A 26074-nucleotide genomic window follows, 5' to 3' on the forward strand; every position below is an offset into this window, starting at 1 on the left:
AAGCTCCTCGAAGAGCTAGGACAACATCTTATTCTCTGAAAATTCCTAACAATGACTTTCCAGCATAAAAATTTGTGCCTAGGTGCTCAATAACTGTTTGACCAAACTCACTTCTCGTTTGGCTATAAAATAGAAAATGCAATGTTTTAAACATTCGTCTCACAAAACACGTAACAGAGAACTCGGGAAATCTGTGCATGTATTAGAAACCTGTTGATTTGTTAACCCATGAAACAAGACTGCTGTTCTCACAGGGCACTGCTCACCCAAACCACCTGTCCTGCCTTTCCTTGGTTCCCCTTTGGAGCTTAATATTTAACTTGGCAATGCAGATGCTTCTGGAGACAGAGTCCCAGAGACGCCGAAGCAGGGGTGTCCAACCCTGGATGGCTATGAGTGCGGCCCAAGCCAAAGTCATAAATTCACTTAAAATATTATGAGATTTGTTTTTGTGATTACATGTCGCAATGTATTTAATGTGTGAGCCAAAACAACGCTGCTTCTTCCAGTGTGGCCCAGAGACACCAAAAGGTTGAACACTCTGCACTCAAAGTTAATAGAGGAAATTACTTCCTCATCCCCGCCCCATCACCATCCCCGCCTCTCCCCTTTACAAGGGTGTCCCCACCCTTACCGGCTGCTGTTCAGCACATTTTCTGCCACATTGGTGGCAAACATGCCTTTGTGGACATCTCGCTCTTGAACAAAAAGCACGTAAGAAAGACGCCTTGCAAGCCATCCTCGGTGCCTGCAATGTGAAAGCCATTCAGCAGAGAAGTACTTTAGTACACTTTGAACGAGTTGCTTACATTGTACAGGGGTTTCTCTCCAGTAAAAACAAGGCCTCGTTTCGTCTACCCCTGAGACCGGGCTTCTCATGTAGCACATTCTCCTTAGGAGCTCAAGCAATTTCATTCCCAGTTCCTTTCATGTATTCTCAGCTAAAATTTAAACTTGGAATCTGTGTATCGATGCTGGAATAGCATTATTTTGCAAAATAATAACCCAAATACAAAAACAAAGAAATAAAAAATCATACTTTATGATACCATAAAAAAGAAGTGAATATATTTAATTTTATATATATATATCACAATACATCTTATAGCTATAGCTATGTGCTATAAAAGATGATTTGGAAGTCTCTTCCTACCATCCAGGGCTAATTTTGTAGTTGCTGTCATAGTAATTCTAAGGTTATTTTGTGGGCTCACAAAGCCAGAAAAGTTCTTGCTCTTAAAAAAATAAAGCACACACACACATACACTCAACGTGGCTAAGGGACGGGACACACTCCTCCCGGGGACTGTGTGTCATCTGGCTGAGGAGGTTGGGGACAGGCCTCCCAGAATAAGAATGCCACAAACCTTCATTGTGCAATGCTTTGATACCACTCACACTGATTATATAACGCCTCATTAGCATTCCCACCATAATGATATGCACATAAACAGATTTCAGTTATAAATGCATCAGCTCTGAAAAGCCCCGGAGCAAGGAAAAGTAATCTGGGGGAGAACTGTTTATGAACCACATGCTCCTTCATCTTTCCTTTCCGACATTCTCTCTTGCTTCCTCCTTTTCCTTTCTCTCCATTCTCTGAAAACTTGGCCCAGTGTGTTCGGTGTTTAATTCTAACCTCCTTCTTCAGTGAAAAGTTTCAGTGAAAAGTTTCAGAATTACGACTGGAATGCACAAAGTCCAGACTCTCTATGAGACCCCTTTGCAACTGACTGAGAGCTGTGTATGTGTGTAAAGACGTTCAGGCTTTGCTTCACGTGGTGCGCGGAAGAGCTAAAAAGCCAACTCAACTCCACAGGCGGCTTGTTACTCTGAATAATTTCACTTTGTCTTGTCAACATAGCTTTTTTCTCTTGACTGCCTCCAACTGAGGGCAATACGTGGACCCTTCGCCTTTTTACATTAACTGTGAACTTACATAATGAGGAGACCCTACGAAGTCTCTTTTCTTAGGGTCTTAATCATGTCAAGCAAGGGAAAGGAAAGAAGTATCAATGAACCAAAATCTCTCCTGTCACCTTTAAACTTAAGAGAGGGGGAGGTGGGAGGGAGGAAGAAAGAAGACAGGGGAGCATGAAAATGGGAAAAATACATCCCTTCAGTTTGGCTGAATTTTTTAAAAAAATCTTAACTAACATACATGTGGATATTGTCATGCTCATGTGACCTCGTCATCAAAATACAGACCATCACATCAGAAAGACTCAACATTTCAGCATTTCATTTCTTGGACCTGTTTTTCATAAGAATTCAGAAGCATTTCTCATCACCTGAGCTTACTGCTTACTGATGCCAGGCACTTGCTCACTCACTCTCAGACTTAGAAGCACTGGTAGCAGTTTTGGCTGCCGTTGCTCCCCTGCCTCAGAGACACTCACACCACCTCCCCACCCTCCTGTCTCCTCCCCTAGCCTAGATTCACAGGAACAAAGCCTCTTTTCTCCGCTCCGAGGCCTCACAGCCTCTCCCCATTTGCCTGGAATTTGGAAGTAAGAATCCTAAGAAAACTCTTAAGCTAATAATTTCTTAAAGGACGTTTGCTCAACAGAGGAAAATATTCTCTAAAACTCTAGATTAGCTTTACTTTTTTAAGCACAAAATGGTTATCCTTTATTTAAGTATAAACTAGTCGTAATAAAGCATAAGACATTCAAACCTACACCTCTCCTCAGACAGATCTTTAACACAATTTAGAACACTTCAGATGCAAAATCAATACATGAATAAGTTAGAGAAAGCTGTTAGTGATATCTGCACTCTGCAGAAAATGTTTATTATATAACTACAGCAGTGGTACTAATAATAGGTCTCTCGGGTGGTTATATTGTTTCCAAATTTTAGATAAAGCCACTTGTGTCAGAAGCTCATATTCTATTCACTCTCAAAAACATGAGACTCATCTTAAAGTGCACTAGTTACGATGGAGTTTTTCTTTTGAGGTGTACTAGAAGTGTAAGAAATTTCTTTTTACCTGGTGTGCGTTTCATTGATATAAATAACATTCCGCAAACCCAGAGACGGGATGCTGGGGTTGAAAAACTTATCCTGCAGAAGACAAAATAAACACAGAGGTAAACACACAACTGGAGTGCTGGTGGCGGGCCCACATCGCCGGTCCTTGCCAACTTTCAGAATTCAAGCATGACCTCAGGCGTTACTTCAAAAATCAAAGTGATGAAGAAAGATTACATTTTATTGAAAAGTACCTTTTAGCCTTTAAAGAAGGTCACAAACTCAAAATTAACCCTTAACATCGTGCAAAGGATATAGTGCCTCCCCCTTTCCTACCCCGACTCCCCACCCACCCTCCAACCCCAAAGAATCGAAGCTACCGAGTGCTTAAGTCATTGGCAGAGATGCTGGAGATTTCAGTGTTGCCAAAATAGAAAACTATTATGCTAAAAGTGACATGTACATTTTTAAAAAAACAAAACCAATACATGTGAGTACGAACATATCAGCTGTTCCGAACTGAACAGGAGAATCACTACTACTTGAAAACTTCCAAGTGAGTGCATACTTTCTGGCTTAAATGTGGACTTAATCTTTGGTGTTCAAGGGAAGGGATTCATGGCCAGTTCCCACAATATACCAAGGAGACACTTTGTATTGCGGCACTGACGCTAGGCGTTAGGCTACAATCAATACTACTGGTGGCATGCTCTGTCACTGAAATAAAACTGATTGTTCTGCAAATAAAGTTGCATTACTAACAAAAAGAAGGGACATGCACTTATAATTAGAGTATTAAACCTCCCAATAATCCTGATACATAAGAATTATTATCCCCATTTTAGAAACAGGAAAATTGAGGCTGACATAAGTTTAAGATTCAATCCTGGATCTTGCTCCAAAGAGCATGGTCTTGCTATTCCTTTAAAACAAGGGTTGCACTTAATGAGATAACATGTGGTTAAAGGTCATCCTCTTTACAGGTAACCTTAAAAGATAATCCAGCAATACCTGCTGAAAAGAAAAAGTCTGTAACATAATGTGAACAAAAGGTAAACTTGACACTAATAAATGCTGAGATAATGTTTTATCAACAAAAGCTGTAAAAATAGCCCTGGCTGGTGTAGCTCAGTGGACTGAGCATGGGCCTGTGCACCAAAAGGTTGCTGGTTCGACTCCCAATCAGGGCACATGCCTGGGCTGCAGGCCAGATCCCCAGAGTTGGGGACACATGAGGGACAACCACACACTGATGTTTCTCTCCCTCTCTTTCTCCTTCCCTTTCCCTCTCTCTAAATAAATAAATAAAATCTTAAAAAAAAACATGTAAAAATACCACATGAAATCTTCTTAGAGAAAAGGGAAATAAGATTTCAGAGAAAGGGTAACAAATATCAAAAAATTACAATAAAAATATTGCCAAACAAATATGTTAAATAAACATGCCATGGAAGAATTTAAGATGAAGTTCAGCTCCTATATTTAGGTACTATAGTAGCTAAAGTTTGGGTACTATATTTAGGCAAGAATCAATTATCTGTATTACTCACCATTACCTGCCCCAAACCATCACCACCACAAATAATTCCCTATTCTCTCTCCTGACTTAATAACACATTAGAGTTAAGGTATTACTTCAGTTTTTTAAGCATTCGAAATTACAATTAGATGAGATGACAGATCTAAAAAAAAAAAAAAAGCCACATGATCTTCTATTTAAATCTTTATTTCTATTGGCCTATTAATTTGAACTGGCCTTACTCCTACACTAGAAATTTCTGCGATCCTTCAATGCTACCAAATTCTTAAGTTCTTGCAGCAAAGCACTTGTGATTTAAAAGGAACAATATTTAGCCCTGGCCGGGTGGCTCTGTTCATTGGAGCATTGTCCCATACATGGAGAGGTTCAATTCCTGGTCAGGGCACACACCTAAGCTGCAGGTTCAGTCCCTAGGTGGGGCAGGTGTGGGAGGCAACCGATTGATTTTTCTCTCTCTCCCTCCCTCTCCCTTTCTCTCACTGCACCCCCGGGTTTCTTTCCCTCCCCTCTCCCACCTTCCACTCTCTCTAAAATCAATAAACATATCCTCAGATAAGAATACAACAATAAAATAAGATAAAGGAAAATATTTCTATCAACACACTCATGCATATTTAACATAAACTGCTTGGGTCCCACACGAATCTCTGCCAGGTTAGGAAGTCCCTTTATCCCAGACTCAGAATTCTACTTGCTGCCAAGCCAACCCTGAGTAAAGCATTCCCACAGCACAGTTACCTAGTCATACACATTACGAGCAACCTCTATGAATGGCAGGCCCTTTATGGGCAGAATTTCTATGTCGTGATAAATGACCCACTTCAAAGAGAGCGTAACTTCCAGGCGCTTCTTTTTATGGGTAGCCCTGCGGCTTTAGGACATGGTCACATCCAAGTCCACCATCCTGTGCTCGCGCAGCCCCCTGGCAACCTGCCACCAGAAGCAAACCTCTCGTCTAACCACCTCTTCCCAAATATCAACACCAACACCCTAATGTGGAAGATTCTGCATGGCTTGTGGGTTTTGTTTTGGGTTTTTTTTTTTTTTCACCAAAATACAAACAACACTCCTTTTAAAGTCTTCACCTAAGCCTTCCGTGACCGTTCTTCACTATCAGGGTCAGCAGACACCTGCCCCACTCAGCCCCTCACACTGGACAAAGCCACAGAGCTCAAGTTCAACACCTAGAAGTCACGTGAAGGTTCCCACCAACGTTTCGGAAGAGTTAACCGAAAGCAAGATCTGCTCTCCCCGTGATGTCATACCAAAACTGCTGAAAAACCCAAATCTCGCCGAGCATCAGCTACTGGACCCACATTTACTGACTGCGTGAATGAAAGACTGAGTCAACATCTTGGCTTGGAATATTCAGTTTATAAATATAGCTCCAAATTCTAAAAATAAAAATTAGAAAAAAAAAAGAATAAAAATACATTCTAAAAGTGAATGAACTCTATTTGGTATTTGCCCAATACCAAATTCACACAAAGCTGGAAATCTGTGTCATGCGTTTCAAGGGTTTATTACAGGTCGATGAGCAGTAACATTCTTACCCAGCTCTGGGGGGTACAGGAGTAACAACATCTTCCCACGAACGGCCTCTTCCGGCTCAGTAGGCTTTCTTTCCATTTTAAGGTTGCAGATCTGAAGACAGTAGGTCTGAAACCACACTCATCCTAGAAGATGTTAAGGAAAAAGTGGTCACTAAATGGCAAGAAAATGATACATGTCCACATGATCTCTAACACTGATATTCCAGCTGAAGGAGAAACATATGAGACATTTTCTTTGAGTGTTGTGGTATAATTATGTGTTTCTCAGAGTGGTTTCCATTCAAGGTACTCCCTCCGAGGTCAGCTCTTTGAACAAGAGCAAAAGCTGAGGACCTAAGAACAGCAAAGCTGGCAAAACACACTGAACACTCAAAGCAGCATTCAGGGTTTTCAAACAACGTTGGCAAAGCTCAAACAGCCTCTCACGATAGCGAGATGAATAAAATCAGACTCCCGGATCCCTATGTTTAGAGTTTATCTCACTCTCTCCTAAATCATACACTCCCACAGAACTATTTACCAAGGCCTTACATAGTGAGCAAGTTGTTACAATACAGCTTAAACTGTTTTGCTTGAAATGAAAAACAAGATACACTTACAGAACATTCCTTTATCCTAACGAGAAAGTGTAAAGGCTGAAACTGAAATTATAGCTGTATTGTACAATTAGGGCCAAACTCTGCTCTTCCATTCTAAACATTTTTTTCCTAACTTTGAGTTCCTCAGTTGCCCAAATGCTAGTGATACCGCAGTCTCAAAAATAAGCACAAAAAAAAAACCCACAACCCATCATCACTTTTTATATAAAGCAGATAGTGTTCAAGAAATATTTTAAACATGTCATGTTATGTTGAACTAGAGAAAATAACACAAGATAACGTTTGCCCTTTGGATTGGGTTCATGCTAAAATTTATTTCCTATTTTTAATTTTTTGAAATAAACTTTATTTTCATTAAAAATTATACTCATTAGATATAAGTATGGAAAATAGATGCAGAAACACTTTTTAAATATCTTTATAATGACACCACCCTGAACAAATACTAGTAGGTTTTTTTCTATTCAAAAGTATTTTGTTTTTTATTATGTCTGTAGTTAAATTTCTTACTCAGTTTTCCCTCCCAGTTATCAATATACAGTCGGCTCCAGCATTTCCACCTTCATAAAAAACTGTACTTGAACAATGATTAAAATTTTTTAAAAAAAATTTTAATTTAAAAAAAGAAATTAAATCTAGGAGAAAAAAAACAATATTGCAATGAACGTCTTTAGGCTGACCACTTTAAAATCCACATTTTAATCGGAAACTTACCCACTCCTCACTTGCATGCTTACATTGGCCGACACTGCATTCTGCTGAATTTGGCAGATAAGAAACATCTATCGTGCCAAGGGTCAGTGCGGATTCATCCATGACATAAAGTGTGACTCCTAAACCATGTGCTGTAAAAAATACATACACCATTTAAGTCAATGAGGACTCCAGAGGGTAAATACCAGAACTCAAAATTCTGATTTCCACATGATTCTGCTCCATAAGAGGGGGTCAGATGAACTACTGACCGACTTCCACCAGGTCCAGTCAAAGTGTAGAAATGGACTTTGATGTGTTTGTTATGAATTCAGTTAGGCAGAATCGATTTCAAAATAATCAATCTTTGTACCTTTAGATTTCCTAAACAAAACAGCTATGAATTTGTAAGAGTAAATAATAGCTTATTTCAGGTACATGACAAAAAATGATTTTGTTTGTGTTAATAACTGAATAATTTCTGGAGGAAATGAAGGCATGTGTTTATTTAATTAAATATAAGTTATAGTTCTGTGCTGGGAATTTTAGGTCGGACATACTATACAATAATGCAAAGAGGGTACAGGTGATGAGGGCACCGCTAGTTTCCCACTTAGGCGGAATTAAGCTCTCAATTTTCTTGTGATGCCTTAAACGTGCTATTTGCACTTTTAGGACATCTGCAAAGCCCTAAAACAAAACCACCCTTTATGAAATATCTGTTTGATAAGTTTTCACCCTTTTCAACAAGTCTTTGCCTACCCTACAGGAAAACGTTCACTAACAATGAACGGTTAAAGAAAGTTCATGAAACTTTCAGATATGAACCTAAAATATAAAAACTTCCATCAATAAGTTTAGAATTATTTTTAAGATGGCTTTTGGCTATTTTTCACCTGGCCTTAAATTATTCCTTTGAAACTCTGAAAGGTCAACCCCAGCCTAACAGTGTTCCTTCGAGGTCATGCTGACTCCTTCTCAATCGCCACATGGGTTTGCTGCAACAACGTGTCCTAGGGTAACTACCATACGCGTCCTTGACAATTGACGTAAGTTCACAATCGAACACGACAGGCGAGAGGAAGAGGATAGTAAGGCGATGCACGTGGCAAGAAAGCTCTTCTGTAGTATAAAGTACAACTCGGCTCTCGGTTTCACGGAGTCACAACAGGGGGAGCCCGGTGCTGCCAGAGAAACTGAAGACGCGCTGGCCCCAGCGACCAGAGGAGGGGAAGAGAACGCGTCTCGTGCCAATGGAAAGTCCACGCTTCGCTCCTCCCTCCCTCCCTCCAGCGTTTATCCAAGGTCGAGAAGTTTAAAAAAAAAGGAAAAGAAAATCGGAGGTGCCAGGCTATGGACTGAGGGGAGCCAACTGTGGGCTCTGAAACACACAGAGGCAGGAGGGCAACTCTGAAGTCACACATCCCCAAGTTCAAATCCCCGTCTTACCACAAGCGGGGCTTCAGACACACTGGTTACCTTCGAAACCCTGGTTTTCCCATCTGGAAAATGTGCATAATATGATAGCTCTTTCCTCCTGGGATGCCGGGAGGACTGGAAAATACCTATAAAGAGCCTCGCACTGCGTCTAACTCTCAGCGAGCGCCTGTCAGCGCCAAGTCCCAGCACCGGCCGTTCCCGGAGCATCCCTGCCGCCGCAACGCCGGAGCCAGCGCCCCGCGTCCCGTCCGAGCGCGCAGGGCACCGAGTCCACCGAAGAAGCCCGGCCCCAACCTGATCCCCCGGAAAAGCGCAATCCCGACCCCCCCACTCCGGCACTAGCTGGAGCCCATTTCTCAGGGGGACCCCCGAGCTCGGGGGAGAGGTCGGGGGACACATACCGCCCGGCAACTTGCAGGAGTCACGCGGGCTCCGGCGCAGAGGCGACCACGCACCTGTCCCGACGCTCCCGGCCCCTGCAGCCCGCCGCAGCCCGCCGCCGCCCTGGCCGCAGGCGCTCGCAGCTCCGCCGGCTTCACGGGCTGCAGCTGCCGGCCCTTCAAGTCTCCGCCGGTGCTCGCTGCAGTGTCGCGCTCCGGTGACGCAACGGGCGCCCGGGAATGACGGGCCAGCCGCGAGTCCGTTGGGCTGGGGTGGCCCGGGGCCCCTCGCACACTGCGTGCGGGTCTCGGGGGAGAGTGGGTGCACTGGAGTGTGCGTCTCGGCGGCTCAGCAGGGTGTGTGCGTGCCCAAAGGAGTGGTTATTCTGCCTCGGCGCTGACTCACGTGAGCGTGTGTGCCTAAGTTTGCATTGTGCAAACTGCTCCGCTGGGACCTTGTATATCCAAGCGCCGTGGATTTCTGTGTACATGTGTGTTCCGCTTTGTTAAGAGCTTTGTAAGACTGTAGAATTTATTAGGGATGGGGTAGGTGGGGACTGGGGACGGCCCTGTTGTGTAATTTCTGTAACAGTGGTTGAGTGCCTTTTCCTTAAAGGAAGAAAATGAGGAATGAAAAAAAATAAATAAATAAAGCAAATAAGTCGTGAAAGATCTGACCCAAATTCGCCTACCTTCAGCCTTTCAAAGTAACGCTGGGGACAGAGAGGTTCTTTCACAATATTTTTCCTGCTGTAGACAAGGCCACTGCTTACCCAGAGCATCAGTAAATTAGGAAGAAATCGATTACCTCTTGTATGCACTCAAGCCGCAATCATTACATTTGAACTAGCAGCTGAGAATACAAACATGATTAAGAAATAGTCCCTGCCTTCACACCTCTGCCACCAGTCCTCATCTCCCTGGCACACATTAACCCTAAGCGTCTCTTCAGAACACACCTTTGGGTCATGCCCACCCATCAAAAACCATCCAGAGCTTTCTGACAGCTCACATGCCCGGGCCTGGCACAGAAGGCAATCACAGGCAGGCTTCCGCTTTCCCCACTATTCTCCCGCAGGAGCCCCTTGCTCCAACTTCTCTGACTGTCCCCAGACATTACAGGACATTACTACTCCTAACTGTGCTCATGCCAACACTTTCCCCTGCGATCTTTTGTTCCTTCCTGAACTAGGTCTCCAAGCCTTTCTTAATCTCCCCAGCCCTCACTAATGATCCTCTCCTGGGAAGCCGCACAGATTTACTGCCGTGCCACACCTTGGGTCTCTATCCATTGTGTCATTCTTCCACAAGATAATGAACTCATCATCACTGTCAGGGACTTGCCTCAGTCTCTTAGGTAAGACTGGAGTGCTTTGTAGTATTAAGCACTCAGTACACACTTGTTGGAGCTGGGGAACGAGAAGAAAAACAGGAATTCCTTCTCTTGAACTTTCTACTTCTGTTTTAAATTGATCCCAAAATGCAGGTGTGCCCCTTTGAAAACAATCATGGAGACACACACACACACACATATACACATTTATATCTTGAAGTTTAAGGCCCTGTTTTTATCAACCCCCATGCTCCTTAGCTCCAAGCACACACCTAAGTACTCAAGGACTCTGCTAACCAGAATCAGATAAATTCTAATGCCAAAACATCATAAAATTTTATGTACAGATCACTGGTACCTGACCAAAAAAGGAAAAGAAAAAAAGAAGGGAGAGGGGAGAAAACAAAAACAAAAAAAGCCTCAGGATTTGAGTCACTGCTCAACAGAAAGTAAGGCAAAATGAAGCAGATAAAACATTACAGGAATTAAAAGGTAAACCACACAGGGAAATGAGATTGTTTTACGTGAAGTTCATTTGTGGGACTCGTAACACCCATTGTACAAGAGTATATTGTACTTATAGGAGATGTGGATTGCACATCTTCAGGTTACTTAATGAGAGTTGTTTTGGAAACAAGTGACACCCTTGGCAAACTTTCTTATCAACAGAACCACAATAACCTAAAATGATCTAGTCCAGCCGGCCAGTATGGAGCAACCAGGACTGAGTTTACTCTCCTCTTAAAACAACTAAAACACACCAGGCAAAATAAATACAGCAGGCAGCAGCGCAGGGCACTTGTCTATCAGGGAGAAAAAAAGAATGGAGATAAAAATAAACAGAGTATCAATGAGCTTAATAAACAAGCAATTGGATTCCCTAAAGTAAAGGAGAAATATGATAGGAGAGGTCAGGGAGGACAGAAAATATTTGTAGAAATAATGGCTGAAAACTTTCCAAATTTCAATGAAAACTGTAAACTCACAAATCCAAGAAGCTCAAAAAACTCCAAGTGGAAACATGAAGGAAACTACACCAAGAAACATCTCAATTACATTCCTTAAAACCAGTGGGAAAGTGAAAATTTTTTAAGCAGTCATAGAGAAGCAAACAGGCATTACCATGCAAAACAACAAAGGTAAAAATGACACTGGACTTCTCATCAGAAATCTGCAAACAAGTCGACGGTGAAACAGCATCTTTAAAGTACTGAAAAAAAAAGTCAGTCTATAAAGACATGTTGTGACATACAAAATCTGAAAGTATATATATATATATATCACCAGCAGACATTTAGTATGAGAAATGTTAAAATCCTTCAGGTAGAAAGAAAATACAATCAAACAGAAAGCTGGGTCTGCACAAAAGAATTAAGATCTCAAGAAATCATATGTAGGTAGATAAAATGTTTTCTCCTTTTAACAAGATTCTGTTCAAAGATAATTGCCTAATGCAAAAATCAACAGTATGTTGGGCAGCTTGTAACATATGTCGAAGTAAAACATATGACAACAGCACAGCACTCAGAAAGGGGCGAGTATTCTGTTGTAACATTCTCATACTAAGCCTTAAGTGGTCCAATATACTTGAAGGTAAATTGCGGTAACATGGATACTCTAACTCCTGTAGCTAATACATCAATGAAGAGAGTAAAGTAGAATCGTTAAAAGAAAACTCACACGAGTTTAAAAGAAATAAGTAAATGAGGGTAAAGGAGGAATGAATGGGATACAGAGAAACACAGCAAGGTGTTAGATTTAAAACCAAACATGTAAGTAATTACTTACCTCCAGCTGAAAGGCAGATTGTCAGACTTTAGAAAAAAAGCAAAAAACAACAACTGCTGAGTATTAAAAAAAAATCACTTTAAAATAAAGGCAAATAAATGTTGGGGACCGCACTGACTGGTATCAGAAGCTGTAACACCCCCTGCCAAGGCTAAGGCTGAGGGAGTGGCCTTGGACCATAAGCCAGCAAGGAGACAAAAGCTTATCTCCCTGACAGGAGCGCTGCTTCTGCTGCTTCATCCATAACTGGCCCCCAATGCTTGGTCAGTTAGCCAATGACAGGCAAGATTCCCCAAGGGGGGAATGATCTAAGACAGGCATGATCACGTGGGAGGCCCCCAAGAAAGGACTTTGGGGGCTACAGCAAAAAGGGATGATGGACCCTCGCCCCTCGGCTTTGACACAGCCTGAGTCCTCATAGTCTGAGAGAAAATCTCCTTATCTCTTGGTTGCCTTAGTTCCCTTGCTCCACCTAACCCTGAAACAATGACAGGGTGGTGCAGCTCTGTGCTGAAAAGGGTGAGTTCCCCGGATGATGAGGCTTAAGAAAGAATATGTAAAATCCTGTGAAACCTGCTTTGTTTAGAATGCTCTCGGTGAAATGATAAGGGTTCAAGGAAGAAGTAAGTTTGTTCCTCAAAGATTTACAGCTCTTTCACCCTGACTCAGAATAGGCCCTCAGACTTCCTTGTTATCTGTTGTTTGATCCTTACTTCCCAGCATTGTTTAATGAGCTTTACCTGAATTCTTATGCAAACGAAACGAATAAAAAGCCTCTTTGGAGGGGGAATGGGGCGCGCTCTCCCCACCAGAGAGAGTGGCCATTCCGTTCCCACTTCCCCACAGAACCTGGTTGTCTCTGTGCATGTTTTTCTGGCGTGTTGACGAGCCATCCACAGCGCTCCGAGGTCACTGCCGGCTGGTGATCACGTCAAATAAAAGTCAAAGACTGAAAAGCAGTGTACCATGCTAATGACAATCAAAAGAAACACAGGTGGTTATGTTAATGTCAGACGAAGTGATTTCGATGGAAAGAATGTTACCGGAAATAAAGACGACCATTCCATGAGGACAAAGGAGTCTGTCCATAGGAGGAAAACCAATTCTGAACATTTATTGGTCTAAAAGAAAAAAAAAAACTCATGGGCACGGACCACAGTGTGATGATCACCAGGAGGAGGGGGCCGAGGAGGGGGAGGAGGGTATGGGGTGCTAAGTGGTGATGGACAGAAACTACTTTGGGGTGCTGAACACACAATTCAGTGCACAGATGCTGTGTTGTACAGTTGTGCACCTGAAACCTGTATAATTTTATTAACCAGTGTTACCCCACTACATTTTAAAAATGCATCTAATAAAGAGCTTCCATTACATATGGATGAAACACTGGAGAATTGCAAGGAGAAATAGAAAAAATTAATGATTATGAACAGCGATTTTAATCCCCCTCTCTCAGTGCCTGACAGAGCAAGGAGGCAGCAAATCAGAAAAGATGCGCACGGCTTGTGCAGTGCTATCACCCAGTTCGGCCTGACTGACATTAAGAACACTGCACCATGCACTGTGGATGTACACTGCACTCAGCAGCAGGAGAGTCTTTCTTTCCAAGTGCACAGAGAACATTCCCCACCATGCACTGTATTGTGAGCCATAAAACAAGTCTCAGTAGATTTAGAAGAATTCAAATCATACAAAAAAACATATCCTAACCACAATAGACACTAGAAACCAATAGCTTATAGGTATCCAGAAAAAAAACCATACCTTTGGAAACACGCTTCTAAAAATAACATGGTTTAAAAGAGAAATAACAATGGAAATTAGAAATTATTTTGAACAAAATGATATTGAAAACCCAACATGTCATCAATTGAGGGCTATAGCTAAAGCAATACTTAGTGAGAAATTTATAGAAGGAAAACTCTATGAATGTAAAAAAACAAAACACGTAGTAAAGCATTTAGTGTTCCCAGTCATCTTCCAAAACCTGAAAGACTCCCATTGCAGAGAGGTGGAAGACTGCAAGGAATGTGGAAAAACCTTCAGACGTTCTGGTGTGTTACAAATGCACAATGTAAATGCAAACCCTGCAAATGTAAAAAGTGTGGGAAAGCATTCAGGTGCTCCAGTCATGGAGAGAAACCCTATGCATGTGAGCGTTGGGGTAAATTCTTCCTTTCTTGCAGAAGCATTCAAAGACGCATGGAAATGCACATTTGAAATACACCGTATCGATGTGAGGGATGAGGGGAAACTTTCATTTACCGCAGTTCATATCACAACCACGAAACAACTCACATGGGTGAGAAAACCTACAGATGCAGACAATGCAGAAAAGCCTACACAGAACTCATGCTGGAGGAAAGCCTTCACTTGTAGCAAAATGTTTCAAAATCACAAGCTGAAGGGCGCAGACTGCAGAGAAACCATATTAATGTGAAGAAGGTGGGAAAACCTTCAGTCACCCCTACTTCTCCCAAAGGTACAACGTGCCCACTGGATCATGCCTCTTGAATGTCACGAACATGGGAAAGACTTCCGCTGACCCGTACCCTTACACGGAAAGCCCCCACCAAACAGAAAGAAAAATGTAAATAACTCGGGGAAGCTTGCTGGAAATTAATTCCTGTCTCACGTTTCAGAAAACCTTCAACAGTAAGAAGTTGTTATTAAAATGATAAATTACAAAAAAAAAAAGAATTGGAGCCAATTCTGTCTCTCATTATATTATTTCACATATTAACCTATTTTCTGCTAAGAACTGATGCTGCCTTTTTACTAACCCGTGTGGACAGGCTTCCCTCCGGACTGAGCCAGATTCATTGGTCAAAAGGCACCTGGATACATTTATCCAAGTTGCTACAGTTCAGCCTGTGTACAGAATTTCTTTCTGCGAATGTTAATGTTATGAGGAACATTAGGAACTGACTTGCTGAAATCCCATGATGAAATATCTATGACATGCCCTCATCTCAAAGATGGCAATCATGCTATCAAAGACTCTTAAATGAAATAAAGTAAGTTTGGCCTGACTTATTTGTATTGAATCCATGCTCTTCTCATCATCTTCTTTCCTCCAGATTCCTTTGTTCATTCATGTATTCAATACATATAGAGGACCTACTGTGTGCCGGCCACCCTGTTGTCAATAGAGCAACGATGGAGATGGCGTGGTACCTTCTCTGTTAGAGCTTACAGTCGAGGAGACTTCCACAACTCTTGTTTAATAATTGTCTCCAAAGAGTTGCAAAAATCAGCATCAAGTTCTTTGCCCGTGGCTTCTAGAATTCACTTAGTTAATTTGGGGAAGGTGCTGAGACCTGTCTGTCCAATGTCATTCCCTCCCACTTCCTGGCTATCAGAATCCTAGTTTTGTTTAGGGTGACCTTTCGCCCAGCCCCGAGAAAAAAATGAATCAAATATCTAAGGCAATTATAATCATTTTGTTCTCTAATATTCTAACTGCCCTTGTATCCAAGATGGTCACTATGACCCGGTTCTGGGCGATGGGACCTAAGGAATGTCAAACGGGAGGACTTCTGGAAGTCTTTCTTTCCTGGTAAACGGAGACAGACACATTTGGCACTGCTCCTTTTATTTATTTTTTTTCTTTTACCTATTTGCACTGTAACTTACCTAATTCCCAAACCCAACCCCGCCAAGCACACGACTCTAGATTTCATTAAACATCTGTGTTCAAGCCACTGCGGTCTTGTTCAGTGCTCCTCGCGGGAAAACACACTCCTGACTCACGTGTAATTCTGGGCACCGTTCTGGCCTCTGGACGAATGTGAACTTGTGGGGACAAACAGAGAGGGTGAGGGGACAGTCCCTGCCCGAGTGTCCTGCCAGTGGATGGCAGTGGAAGTGACTTGAGAGCCTGCTGTTTTGCAAGCACCTTAGGCCAGAAGAAAATGGAATCTGTCTGGCTCGCTTCTACCACATTCGAGGCAGAACAAGGACTTCAGCTGGACTGAAAGCAGCCTTACCAAGTGGAGTAAGCTAGACATTTCAAATCAGCCAAGCAGCACGCAGTCAGACTTCCGGGGGAACTGTCTTGGCAAGCCCATCGGGATGGGCTACAAGTCGAGGCTCAACCCTACCCGAGCCCCCGCCCCCGACTCTGTGGAGGAAGGCCAGCAGGAACCAGGTAGGGCTCCCCAGGCACAGCCCTGCTGGGGGGGCTCCAGACACCTGGGCCCTAGGCCCGAGCTGTGCCTTGGGGAGCACACCAGTGCTGGAAGGGGGTCTGAGCACTGGATCTGCTGGCTAGTAGAGTGGGGAAATTAAAGTCCATCTTCTTTTTTTTTTAACCATTTTTAGTCTATTCTTAAGAAGTGAAAGGTTTTGGGGTTTTTTTTTTTCCTTCTCCTAGAAATGTAGCCAGGTTCTGTGGCTTAAGTTCTGAGGTTCCCTAAGCCCTTAAGGCATGTTGGGTAATTTCAATTAACAGCCTTTTTTTGTTACTAAAAGTCAAGAGGGAGGGAGGGAGAGAGGGGGAGGGGGGGAGAGAGAGAGAGAGAAACTGTTGGCTGGGGGTGGTTGCCAAGAAGGCAGAGGCTACACGGGCCCCTGTTGTCTTTGTGCGGAATCAAGTTGGAGTGTTGGAGAAGGCCGTGGAGGCTGGAGTGGCCCAGGCACTGCGAAGGGGCAGGGGGCCCAAGTTCTGATCACGGTCCCTGTCTGGAAGTCCTCCACGGCGGGGCCTTGGGGGTGGCAAGTGTCAGAAGGAGGGTGAAGGAGGCAGGACGGTGAAGAACCTGGAGTCTGGGGAACCTTCAGCAAAGGTCCCACTGCCTGATCACGTGGTGGAGGGAATGGCACTTCGCCCACCACGCAGGGCCCGGGCCAGGAGCGGGGACGAGGGAGACCACTCCGAACCAAGCCGGGGCCTCTGCTTCCCAGCTTCCTGCCCGACACGGTGCCAGAGAGAGGGAGGAGAGGGGAACCCCAAAAATGACCACCTTTGGACTTCCAGGGTTCCTTGACATGAGCAGCTTAGAGACAGATGGTTTGAACACCCATTCGTTCGTGACACATTGACTGACAGCCGGCTCTGTGCCAAGCACCCTGTCAGGCACTAAGCGAGCCCAGATGAAGCTGTCACACCGAGAGCCTGCCTTTGTGGAATGAATCACCCAGTGGCCTACGGCATGTTGGGAGGGAGACAGGAGGCAGAAAGTATCAGATAAGTAAACAAATGACATCACAGCAAAATGTGAGAAGTTCAGGGACAGTCCAAACATCACCTGTCACAGAGAATAACAGAGGGGACCGGCATTGGATAAGGGGCCAGGCAGGGCCTCACTAAGCAGCTATGTGGAGGCTGGGGTGTGGACAGCCTAGAAGAAGCCAGAGAAGAGCTTTCCAAAATAAGGAGATGACCCTGCCAAAGCCCGAGGGAGGAGGGCAGCGGCTGACGGAGAGAGAGGACGGAGCACTGTGGGCTGAAGTGGAACAAGGGGCAAGTGGCAGAGAGACAGGTTGGGAAGCCAGACGTGCCAGGCAGGGCAGAAGCCACAGTAAGAAGTTTAGAAAATTGAAAGTAAAACTGTGGCCTTCGCTGGTGTGGCTCAGTTGGTTGGAGCATCATCCCACAACCGAAAGGTTGTAGGTTTGACTCCAGGCCAGGGCATATTCCTAGGTTGTGGGTTCAGTCCCTGGTCCAGGCACATAGAGGAGGCAACCAACTGATGCTCCTCTCTCACACAGATGTTTCCCTCTCTCCCTTCCTCTCTTCCATCCTTTCTCTCTAAAAGCAATGAAAAAAAAAATGTCCTCAGGCAAGGATAACAAATCTTTTTTAAAATGTAAAATAAAATAAAATTGTGGCATGTGTCATAAATGAAGTACAGAAATTCACACGCCCTTTCCCCTGTAAATATTAGAGAAGGGTGAACCTAAGCAGAAGCTCAGGCCTGTGGACTAGGAGGAGGGATGGGCAGTGACCCAAGAGCTACGATGGAGGTAGGCAGGCACCTGCCCAAGACAAACTGGCAGCACAGAATGTAGGGAAGAGGTAAGCAAGCCGTTTCATAAACTACCATTCACTAAGCACTTACTATATGCCAAGCATTGTCCTAAGTACTTCATAGGCATTATGTCCAGCAACCCTCTGTCCTAGCCCTGGTACAATCTGGAAAACGTAGCCCACGCCTGACAGCCCACGCCAGACTTAGTAAGTAAAGTGAGTAAATGAGACCTACTTAGAAAGGTCTTGGGAGAGCAGGAAGAGTGAAAGGGAAAGGTGAGGCAGCCCGGAGATCAGCAACAACAGATTACTGCCCTCCCTGGAGTAGTGAGGTCACGACCCTCCAGCCGGGCCAGAGTGGCTAACCAGGTTGTTAACAGAGTCAGGGGCCAGAGCCCTGTAGGTGACAGCTGGGACTAAGGAGACAGGGGCTGCCTAGAAGGCGCCGAGTCCACAGAACTGTCCGTCATGGCTGGAGATGTCACCTGAGAAATAAGAAGATACCCTCCTAGGCTTTTCCCTCTTTCTGCCCCTCTATGAGCTGCCAGCCCCTCTGATTTGATTGGCTGGAGCCAACAGCAAGGCAGCCTGGAAAACGGGTTAAGCCTCTCCATCCCTCAAGCACAGAGTAGGGTAGAGAAGGATGAGGAGTGGATCTGAGGGTCCGCAGGTAAAAGAGGGGCCCATCCTTTCACAGCTCCCAGAGCTGGGAACTATTACCACTCCCACTTTTCCTATGGGAAAATTGAGGTGCAGGGAGAGGGGGTGGTAAAGAAGAGGTGGAACTCCAGTGTGAGTTCACCTCTAGCTGACTCTGGAGCCCAAACACATAACTAGTATATTTTCAGGCAGCGCAGGAGAGAGCCTAGTAGTTAGGACTGGGCCACCAGATCCTGGGTCGGAAAGCATATCTTAATGTTAACCCCGCTCCATAAAGTACTCAGAGAGTCTGCTTACGAACTGAGTCGCTCGTTCAGACATCAGTAGCTCACCCTGATTCTTTTTAGAAGAATGTCTGAGGGCTCCGCCCTGCATTCCGACCTTGACTGTCTCACATACCAGCCGTGTGACCCTGGGCCAGGTAGTTAACCTCTCTGGGCTCTAATTCTCTCATGTTTAAAGTAGATAAGCCAATGTCCACTTGCTTATTGCATTATTTTGAGGTAAAATGGAATAGTGTATAAAAAGTAATTAGCACAGTGCCTGCCACATGGTAGGATTTACTAAGCAGTAGCTATTGTAATTGTTGTTCATCTCTTCTTGCAAAGACTCTGAGGACAAAGAGAGAGACCCTATGCCTTTGAGCTGGAATCCCGGTATAGAACTTGTTCTAAAATCTTTGGAAATCACGTGAGCCCTTAAAGTTACTTTGTTCTGGGAAGAGTATTTCTGTATCAGTCGGTGTGGGCTAAGTTATGACACAGTAACAAATGTCACATTGTCTTAAGACACAAAGTTTGTTTCTGTCTATGGTGCAAATCAGCTGCAGGTTATTTAGGGGCTCTGTTCATTCAGGTCGCTGAGGGGTCTCCTTCATGCCCCCCGCTTCCGTGGTTGCTGAGGCTGGGAACAGGGAGTGCAGTGAACCTCGCACCGGCTATGAACCCATGCATCACCTCTATGCCCGTTTCATTACCTAAACCAAGTGGGTGGAGAAGTGTAATCCCTCCAAGTACCCCAAACAAGATAACTAAGCATTTATGAACAACCCCCATGACTCTCAGAACAACCTCAGTGGACCTTCTCGTTGGGTTGGGTGAAGCTAAGGTCCCAATCCGGAATGAAGCGACTTAGTTACTTCTAACAGGCCAGACTACCCTGCAGAGCATCATAAAAATGTGTCTTTGTCATGCCCAGAATTGTATGTCTGAAGACAACCTGTCTTTTAGGAAAAACTTTCATTCCTGAATACTGCTTACGACCACTTCCCTGGAAGTCACTGGTGGTTCTGGGGAGGTATTGCCCAATGTGCTTTGTGGAGCTGAGAGGCTGGCTGGGAGCAGAGGATCTCATCTTCTGGAAGCGGGAGCCTAACATGGACTAGACTGCACGTCAGTGTGTACAATCTAGTCCACAATTCGGGTAGGTCTTTCCCAGAACCTTTCCACTGTTGTGTAACCTGATGTCAGACTTGTGGGTACTGGTGGCTCGTGGAGCAAGTTCAAGCTCTAGGGGTTAAGAAGCGAGGCCTTTTCTCAGCTTTCACAACCCCATGCCCTCCTGGGTTTCTCTCCATTTACCTGGAAGGCTTTTCTTGACCTCTTTTGCTGGCTCAAGACCCTCTTTCATTTTTACTCCATTCTTTCTCCTTAGCAGATCAAGAACCTAGGAGTTTTTCTTAGCTTCTTCTTAATCCAATCCAACACAAACTTCTAACAATTTTACCTTCTTATTAGCTTGAAACCCATCATTCTTTAAATCTCCCTCTCTGTTTGCACTGTCCTAGTCCAGGCCATTACCATCTTACCTGGGAGGCATAGCAACTTAGTACCTGGAATCCTTGTGTCTGCTTCCATCTCACTGCGCTCCCCAATAGCCCACACCTTGGCCAGAATGAAGACTTGAAAATGCAACACTGACAGTGTCAAACATGCCTCTATCCCTGCCTGACCCCACGCCAACTGGTTAAAATCCTGTCAATCATTCCTTAAGCTTTTAGGACAAAGACTCAAGTCTTCAACATGGCTTTGAATGCCTGGCCACTCCTGCTACCTTCACCACCCTCACCCCCTCCCACTCGTCCTTTGTTTCTCTGACTTTGGCCACCCTGGCATTCTTTCAGTTCAGGAAAGACGGATTTTTGGCCCTGGCTGGTGTGGCTGAGTGGATTTAGCACGGGCCTGTGAACCAAAGGGTTGCCAGTTCGATTCCCAGTCAGGGCACATGCCTGGGTTGCAGGCCAGGTCCCCAGCAGAGGGCACACAAGAGGCAACCACACACTGATGTTTCTCTCCCTCTCTTTCTCCCTTCCTTCCTCTCTCTCTAAAAGTAAATAAATAAAATCTTAAAAAAAGAAGAAAAGAAAAGAAAAGAAAGACGGATTCTGGGCTTCCCTGACACAAATTGCTGCTTCTGCCCGCGGTGCTCTCCCACAGACCCCCTGCTTTCTCTCCAGGTCATGCTTCGTAATTAAATCCCACCTCCTCATAAAAACCTTTATTGACACTCAGACTAAGTCAGATCCCCCTATCATATGTTTTACCCCCCCATGGGAACTTGGGGGGTCAATTGTGACAACAATTATAACTGAATACTTAACTATAGAATCATCACCTAATATCTACCTCTCTCTTAAGTATCACTCTTAACTTCTCTTATTCCTTCCTCTGTATTCTAACATGTGCAGCGCTTTGCTCAAAACAGATATTCAAGATCTATTTGTTGGATATCTAAATACAAGACATGATTAGGTAACAATGTAACAAAGGAGTGTGTAAGTGGCTATTAAATAGTCCTGGACAAGGCTGGCTCTAGGAATAGAAGTCCTCGAAGTAGAACACGTGAAACACAGAGTTTGGGGAACTCAGGACTCCTTGGGGAACCTTGTGTGCAAGCTTGACAGAGAGGTAGAAAGTAGATTTCCTTCCCCACCCCAGCCACTCCCTGGGCCAGAGCAGAGGGGCAACAGAAATAACCGCCAAGGAGGACAGGGGCCCCGGTCTCAGGTGGTGACCAGCCACACAGGGGCCAGTGGCCTGGCATGGAACTGAAAGCTGCTATTGAGCCCAAGGCAGAGCAGAGGCTGGGAGGCCAATGCACACCTGCCCAATGAATGTGAGGAAGGAATTTGCAAGGGAAAGCTAGACATGGCTGGAGACAGACTCACTGTATTTCCCTTCCCTCGGGATTGGCCTTTGTCAACAAAAAATATTAGATGGAAAGGACAAGGAGAAGCAGAACTACTTTGCATGTAGGCAGTTCTTTTTCTAATGAGTTTCAAGGAAGCTGGAACCTTACTAACTAAGTCTGGTTGGGAGGAAGATCAATCTAAGTTCAACTAAGACTATTCTTAGAATACTTTTTTTAAAATTAGCATATCAGGGACATAGAGGCTCTAAAATTTTCTTTTGGAAAATTTATTGTCTTGGAAGTTCTAATCATACCCCTTACAACTGTCTTTAGCTATAACTCAACAGATTTCCCCAAAGAAAAGGTTTCCAAAGTAAAGAATATTATCCACCCAGGTTCCAGTTGTCTAAATTACCTGGTATAAAGCAAACCTCAATAAGCATAAGCCAATGGACTGTGTCTTTAAGCAAATATTTTCTGATAATCATCACCATACTGTTCCACAGAACACTTTACATTTGTTGCAAGGATGACCTCCGACATGAAAGCAAGATATTGAATACTAGGCTTTCCGTAACGTAGGGTCACAAAGTACAATCCCCTGATCTACCCCCACTTCGCTATAGAGCTGACTGGGTGGCCAGTGGACCCTGACCTCTCATTCAGGGTGACTTATACTGTGCTCATTCCTTTTTTTTTCTTTTTTTTTTTTTGAAGATTTTACTTATTTTATTTGTAGACAGAGGGTAAGGGAGGGAGAAAGAGAGAGAGAGAAATATAAACGTGTGGTTGCCTCCTGTGCGCCCCCTACTGGGGACCTGGCCCACAATCCAGGCATGTGCCCCAACTGGAAATGGAACTGGAGACCCTTTGGTTCACAGGCTGGTGCCCAATCCACTGAGCCACACCAGCCAGGGCTTCACTCAATCTTGTTGCACATTCTTTCCTGCTTAGTTGGAAAAACATCTGCCCCAGTTGTCCAATTATTTTAGTTACTTTTTCCAAAGGCTCTCAGTTCTAGTCCAGGGTTCCTGCATTATCCAGCGTAAGTCACTGGAATGCACATGCAAGTTTAACACATGTACATGAATTGCAGAATTCCAAGTCACCACTATACATACAGATGGGATTACATAAACCTTCGTATCCATAATGTTGGTGTTACTCTAGGTTATTTATAAACTATGTTTTTAGAAGATAGTCTGTCTAGATTTCTAGGTCAACTACTCATTAACTATTGAATAAATATAATCTAGGTAGAAGATCAATTATATCAAAGGTCCCATGAATTGATGAAATCCTGGAAAGAATGGATTTTAACTCCCCAGAGATAAGGTTCAGTTGAAGCCTACAGGGTTATAGCATGCCTTGTGTACAGTGTAAATGTTTTAATGGTGATAATAGTTAAAATAGTAAAATTTTCTACTTGGTCAGTAACCCCATTTCATAAACCATAGTGACTCAGCCAAACTGTAATTAAGCAGAATAGCCTCCTCTCAATGTGACCTGCAATCTGCTTCTGTTTACAAAACCAGAGGTGGCACACATAGGAATCCTGTTATTAATTAGGCCACCATGCCGTAATTATGGGTGCTGTACAGACACATCCAAAATGATAATTATTCTGAACCCTTAATTACAGCTTGACAAACTATACCATCCAGAACTATGAAATATTGCCTGTAAGCTTAATCTACGGTTTTCATCTTTCTGTGCCTCCTTTTCCTCATCTGTAAAATGAGGCTAATAATAATCCTTGCTTTGTAGCGCTGCTGTGAGGACTGCGAGCTAAAACATGTAAGGTGACGGACAATCAGTACCCGACGCACAGTAGGCACTATACAATGTTTGCGGCTATCGTAAGACTTCCTAGGAAAATGTCCCGACCTCGAAAAGGAAGGCTTAACTGATCCAGGCATCGATCCCCTTTGCCTTCACAGACCATAATCAATCAATTTGTTATTTTAGCACCACGGGCTTCCCCAGCTCCAACCCCAATGTGGTTTCCTTCTCAGGTTATACATTTGCATATGGTTTTCTTCTGTTAACTCTACAGATGGTCCCAGACTTCCGATGATTCAACTCAACAATTTTTTGACTTGACCGTGCTGTGAGAGCAATACGCACTCAGCTGAAACCATGCTAGCAATATAGCAATATTGCTTTGGCTAGCAACATGTGACATGATGCTCTCCCACGATGCTGAGCGGTGGCAGGAAGCCACAGCTCCTAATCAGGAGATCACGCAGGTAAACAACCAATGCCGCACAGCATGCTGTGTTGCCAGCAGGTTTATGGATATCGTATTCTGAACAGGTTTAACATCTGCTGGGCTAAACTATGAAGCTCAGCAGGTTCGGTGTAGTAGATAAAGTTTGACTTACCATAGGTTTATCAGAATGTAACCCCATTGTTTTTCGAGGAACATCTGTACTTTGATTAAGTCAGTAAAATCTTTGAAGCAGGAGCTCCTAACTTTTTGGATTCAAGGAATCGAATGATCTAGAGTCTCCCCTATTGGTGGGGGGGGGGCGGGGAATGTGCATATAAAAGTTTACATTCAATTTACGAGAGTTCATAATGCCCCTCTGAGGTCCTTCATGGACGCCAGATTAAGAATCATAGAGAGCATGATCTGGAAGGTAGCCAAATTGAATCTGGTTCTTTTCACAATGTCTAAAGCAAGATGAGACAGAAACACATATTCGCACAGCGTAAAGGAAGTATTAACTTCTCTGAGCCAGCTAAGTACTTTCCAAGAAAGGGTTCTGCTGATGATAAAGGAGGAGGGAAACGAAGAGAAGAGTGAGAGGAGGAGTCATCACTCAGAATGGATAAAGGTAGGGAAACGAACGGTGTACTTTTACCTTTGAGAGAGCCAAGTATGCAGCTGTGCTTTGAAACTGGGAGTCCTGTATGGCTGTTATTATGGCCACTCTGGAGGCAGTTTGAGTAACTGATTGTATCTAACGCTTTCTTTTAAACCTCAAACAGGTAAAATATTATCAGTGGGGCTCTTCACGCCTGGTCAAGGATTCAGACACAAAAGAAATGTTAATTATGGGAACTGAGCTGTGAATTCTGAGTGACCCTAGGGACAAAATGATTATCTGGTGGTCTTATGTTGCTGGAAGTTTCTTAGAGGGTTTTAAGGTTACATTAACTGATGTTCACCTTAAGTGCTCCACCTGGAGAAGCATTAAAGGCTCCTGATAAGGAATGATTTCAGAGGAGTAATGACATCAGCCAGACCTTTTGGGTGAGTCAGGGGTACTGTGAGGAGAAAGGCCCAAGTGAGGCAGGTGGCTGTGACCAGCTGGGCGGAGTTGTGGGCTTCCCACCACCAAGAGCTGTCTGTCATCCGACTGGAGCTCACCAGGCCCCCAGTCATCACCTGTTTCTAACAGTCACCAGTGCCAGAGCCCAAAGAGGAAGAATAGATTTCCAATAAATGTCCCCGAATCAGTCCAAGGACCCAGCTACATTGCCTGCCATGATGGCCTCCGATTGCGCCCCTGCCTGTAAGAGTCAAACACCTTCTCAGGCGCTGCAGTGGTGACCTCCTCTCACCCACTTGAGCTCTGCTCCCTCATCCTCTCCCTTCTCCCCCGCCTCACTCTGCCTCCATCTCCAAGGCCATCTCTCTGTTCGCGGACTATCCTAAGTTCATCCCTGATGTATGTATTGTCCCCTCTGCCAGGGACATTCCCCCTCTACATATGTGCATGGCTGACCCGTTCTTACATTCTGGCCTTTCCTCAGTTAGAAAGCTTCCTGTCCTTTCTGAAACATGTCACGGTCTTGCATATCTCTCTATTTTATCGATACACTTATCACCCTTGGAAAATAACTGTTGATTTATTTCTCCACATTGTGAATATCCTCCATGAGAGTGTGGGTCCCATGTGAGCAGGCACTTCTATGTCTCAATCACTGATGCAGGCCCCAGGCTCAGCACAAAGAAAGCTCCTGGTACTTGTCGGATAAAAGAATGAATGATCATCATAATAGCTGC

At 44.1% G+C, this 26074-nt stretch overlaps 1 protein-coding gene across 5 annotated transcripts in view; it reads right to left on the reverse strand.

The window, feature by feature from the left end:
* The window catches only part of GPAM (glycerol-3-phosphate acyltransferase, mitochondrial), a 61309-nt gene that overhangs the window by 23768 nt on the left and 11467 nt on the right, over positions 1-26074 (reverse strand). For 3 of the 5 annotated variants that reach the window (XM_045853982.1, XM_045853980.1, XM_045853984.1), the window contains 4 exons: positions 7380-7510; positions 6067-6189; positions 2993-3066; positions 635-748 (listed from right to left, as the gene is read on the reverse strand). In XM_045853982.1, coding sequence (XP_045709938.1) covers positions 635-748; positions 2993-3066; positions 6067-6189; positions 7380-7481 — 413 coding nt within the window. In that variant the 5' untranslated portion in view covers positions 7482-7510. Of the gene's footprint in view, positions 1-634; positions 749-2992; positions 3067-6066; positions 6190-7379; positions 7511-9199; positions 9515-26074 lie in introns of those variants that run through there. The other 2 variants (XM_045853983.1, XM_045853981.1) reach the window with 2 other exon arrangements.

Source organism: Phyllostomus hastatus, unplaced genomic scaffold (genome assembly GCF_019186645.2).
Source record: "Phyllostomus hastatus isolate PE091 unplaced genomic scaffold, TTU_PhHast_1.1 phas_scaffold_1066, whole genome shotgun sequence".
In the NCBI taxonomy this organism is placed as follows: Eukaryota; Metazoa; Chordata; class Mammalia; order Chiroptera; family Phyllostomidae; genus Phyllostomus; species Phyllostomus hastatus.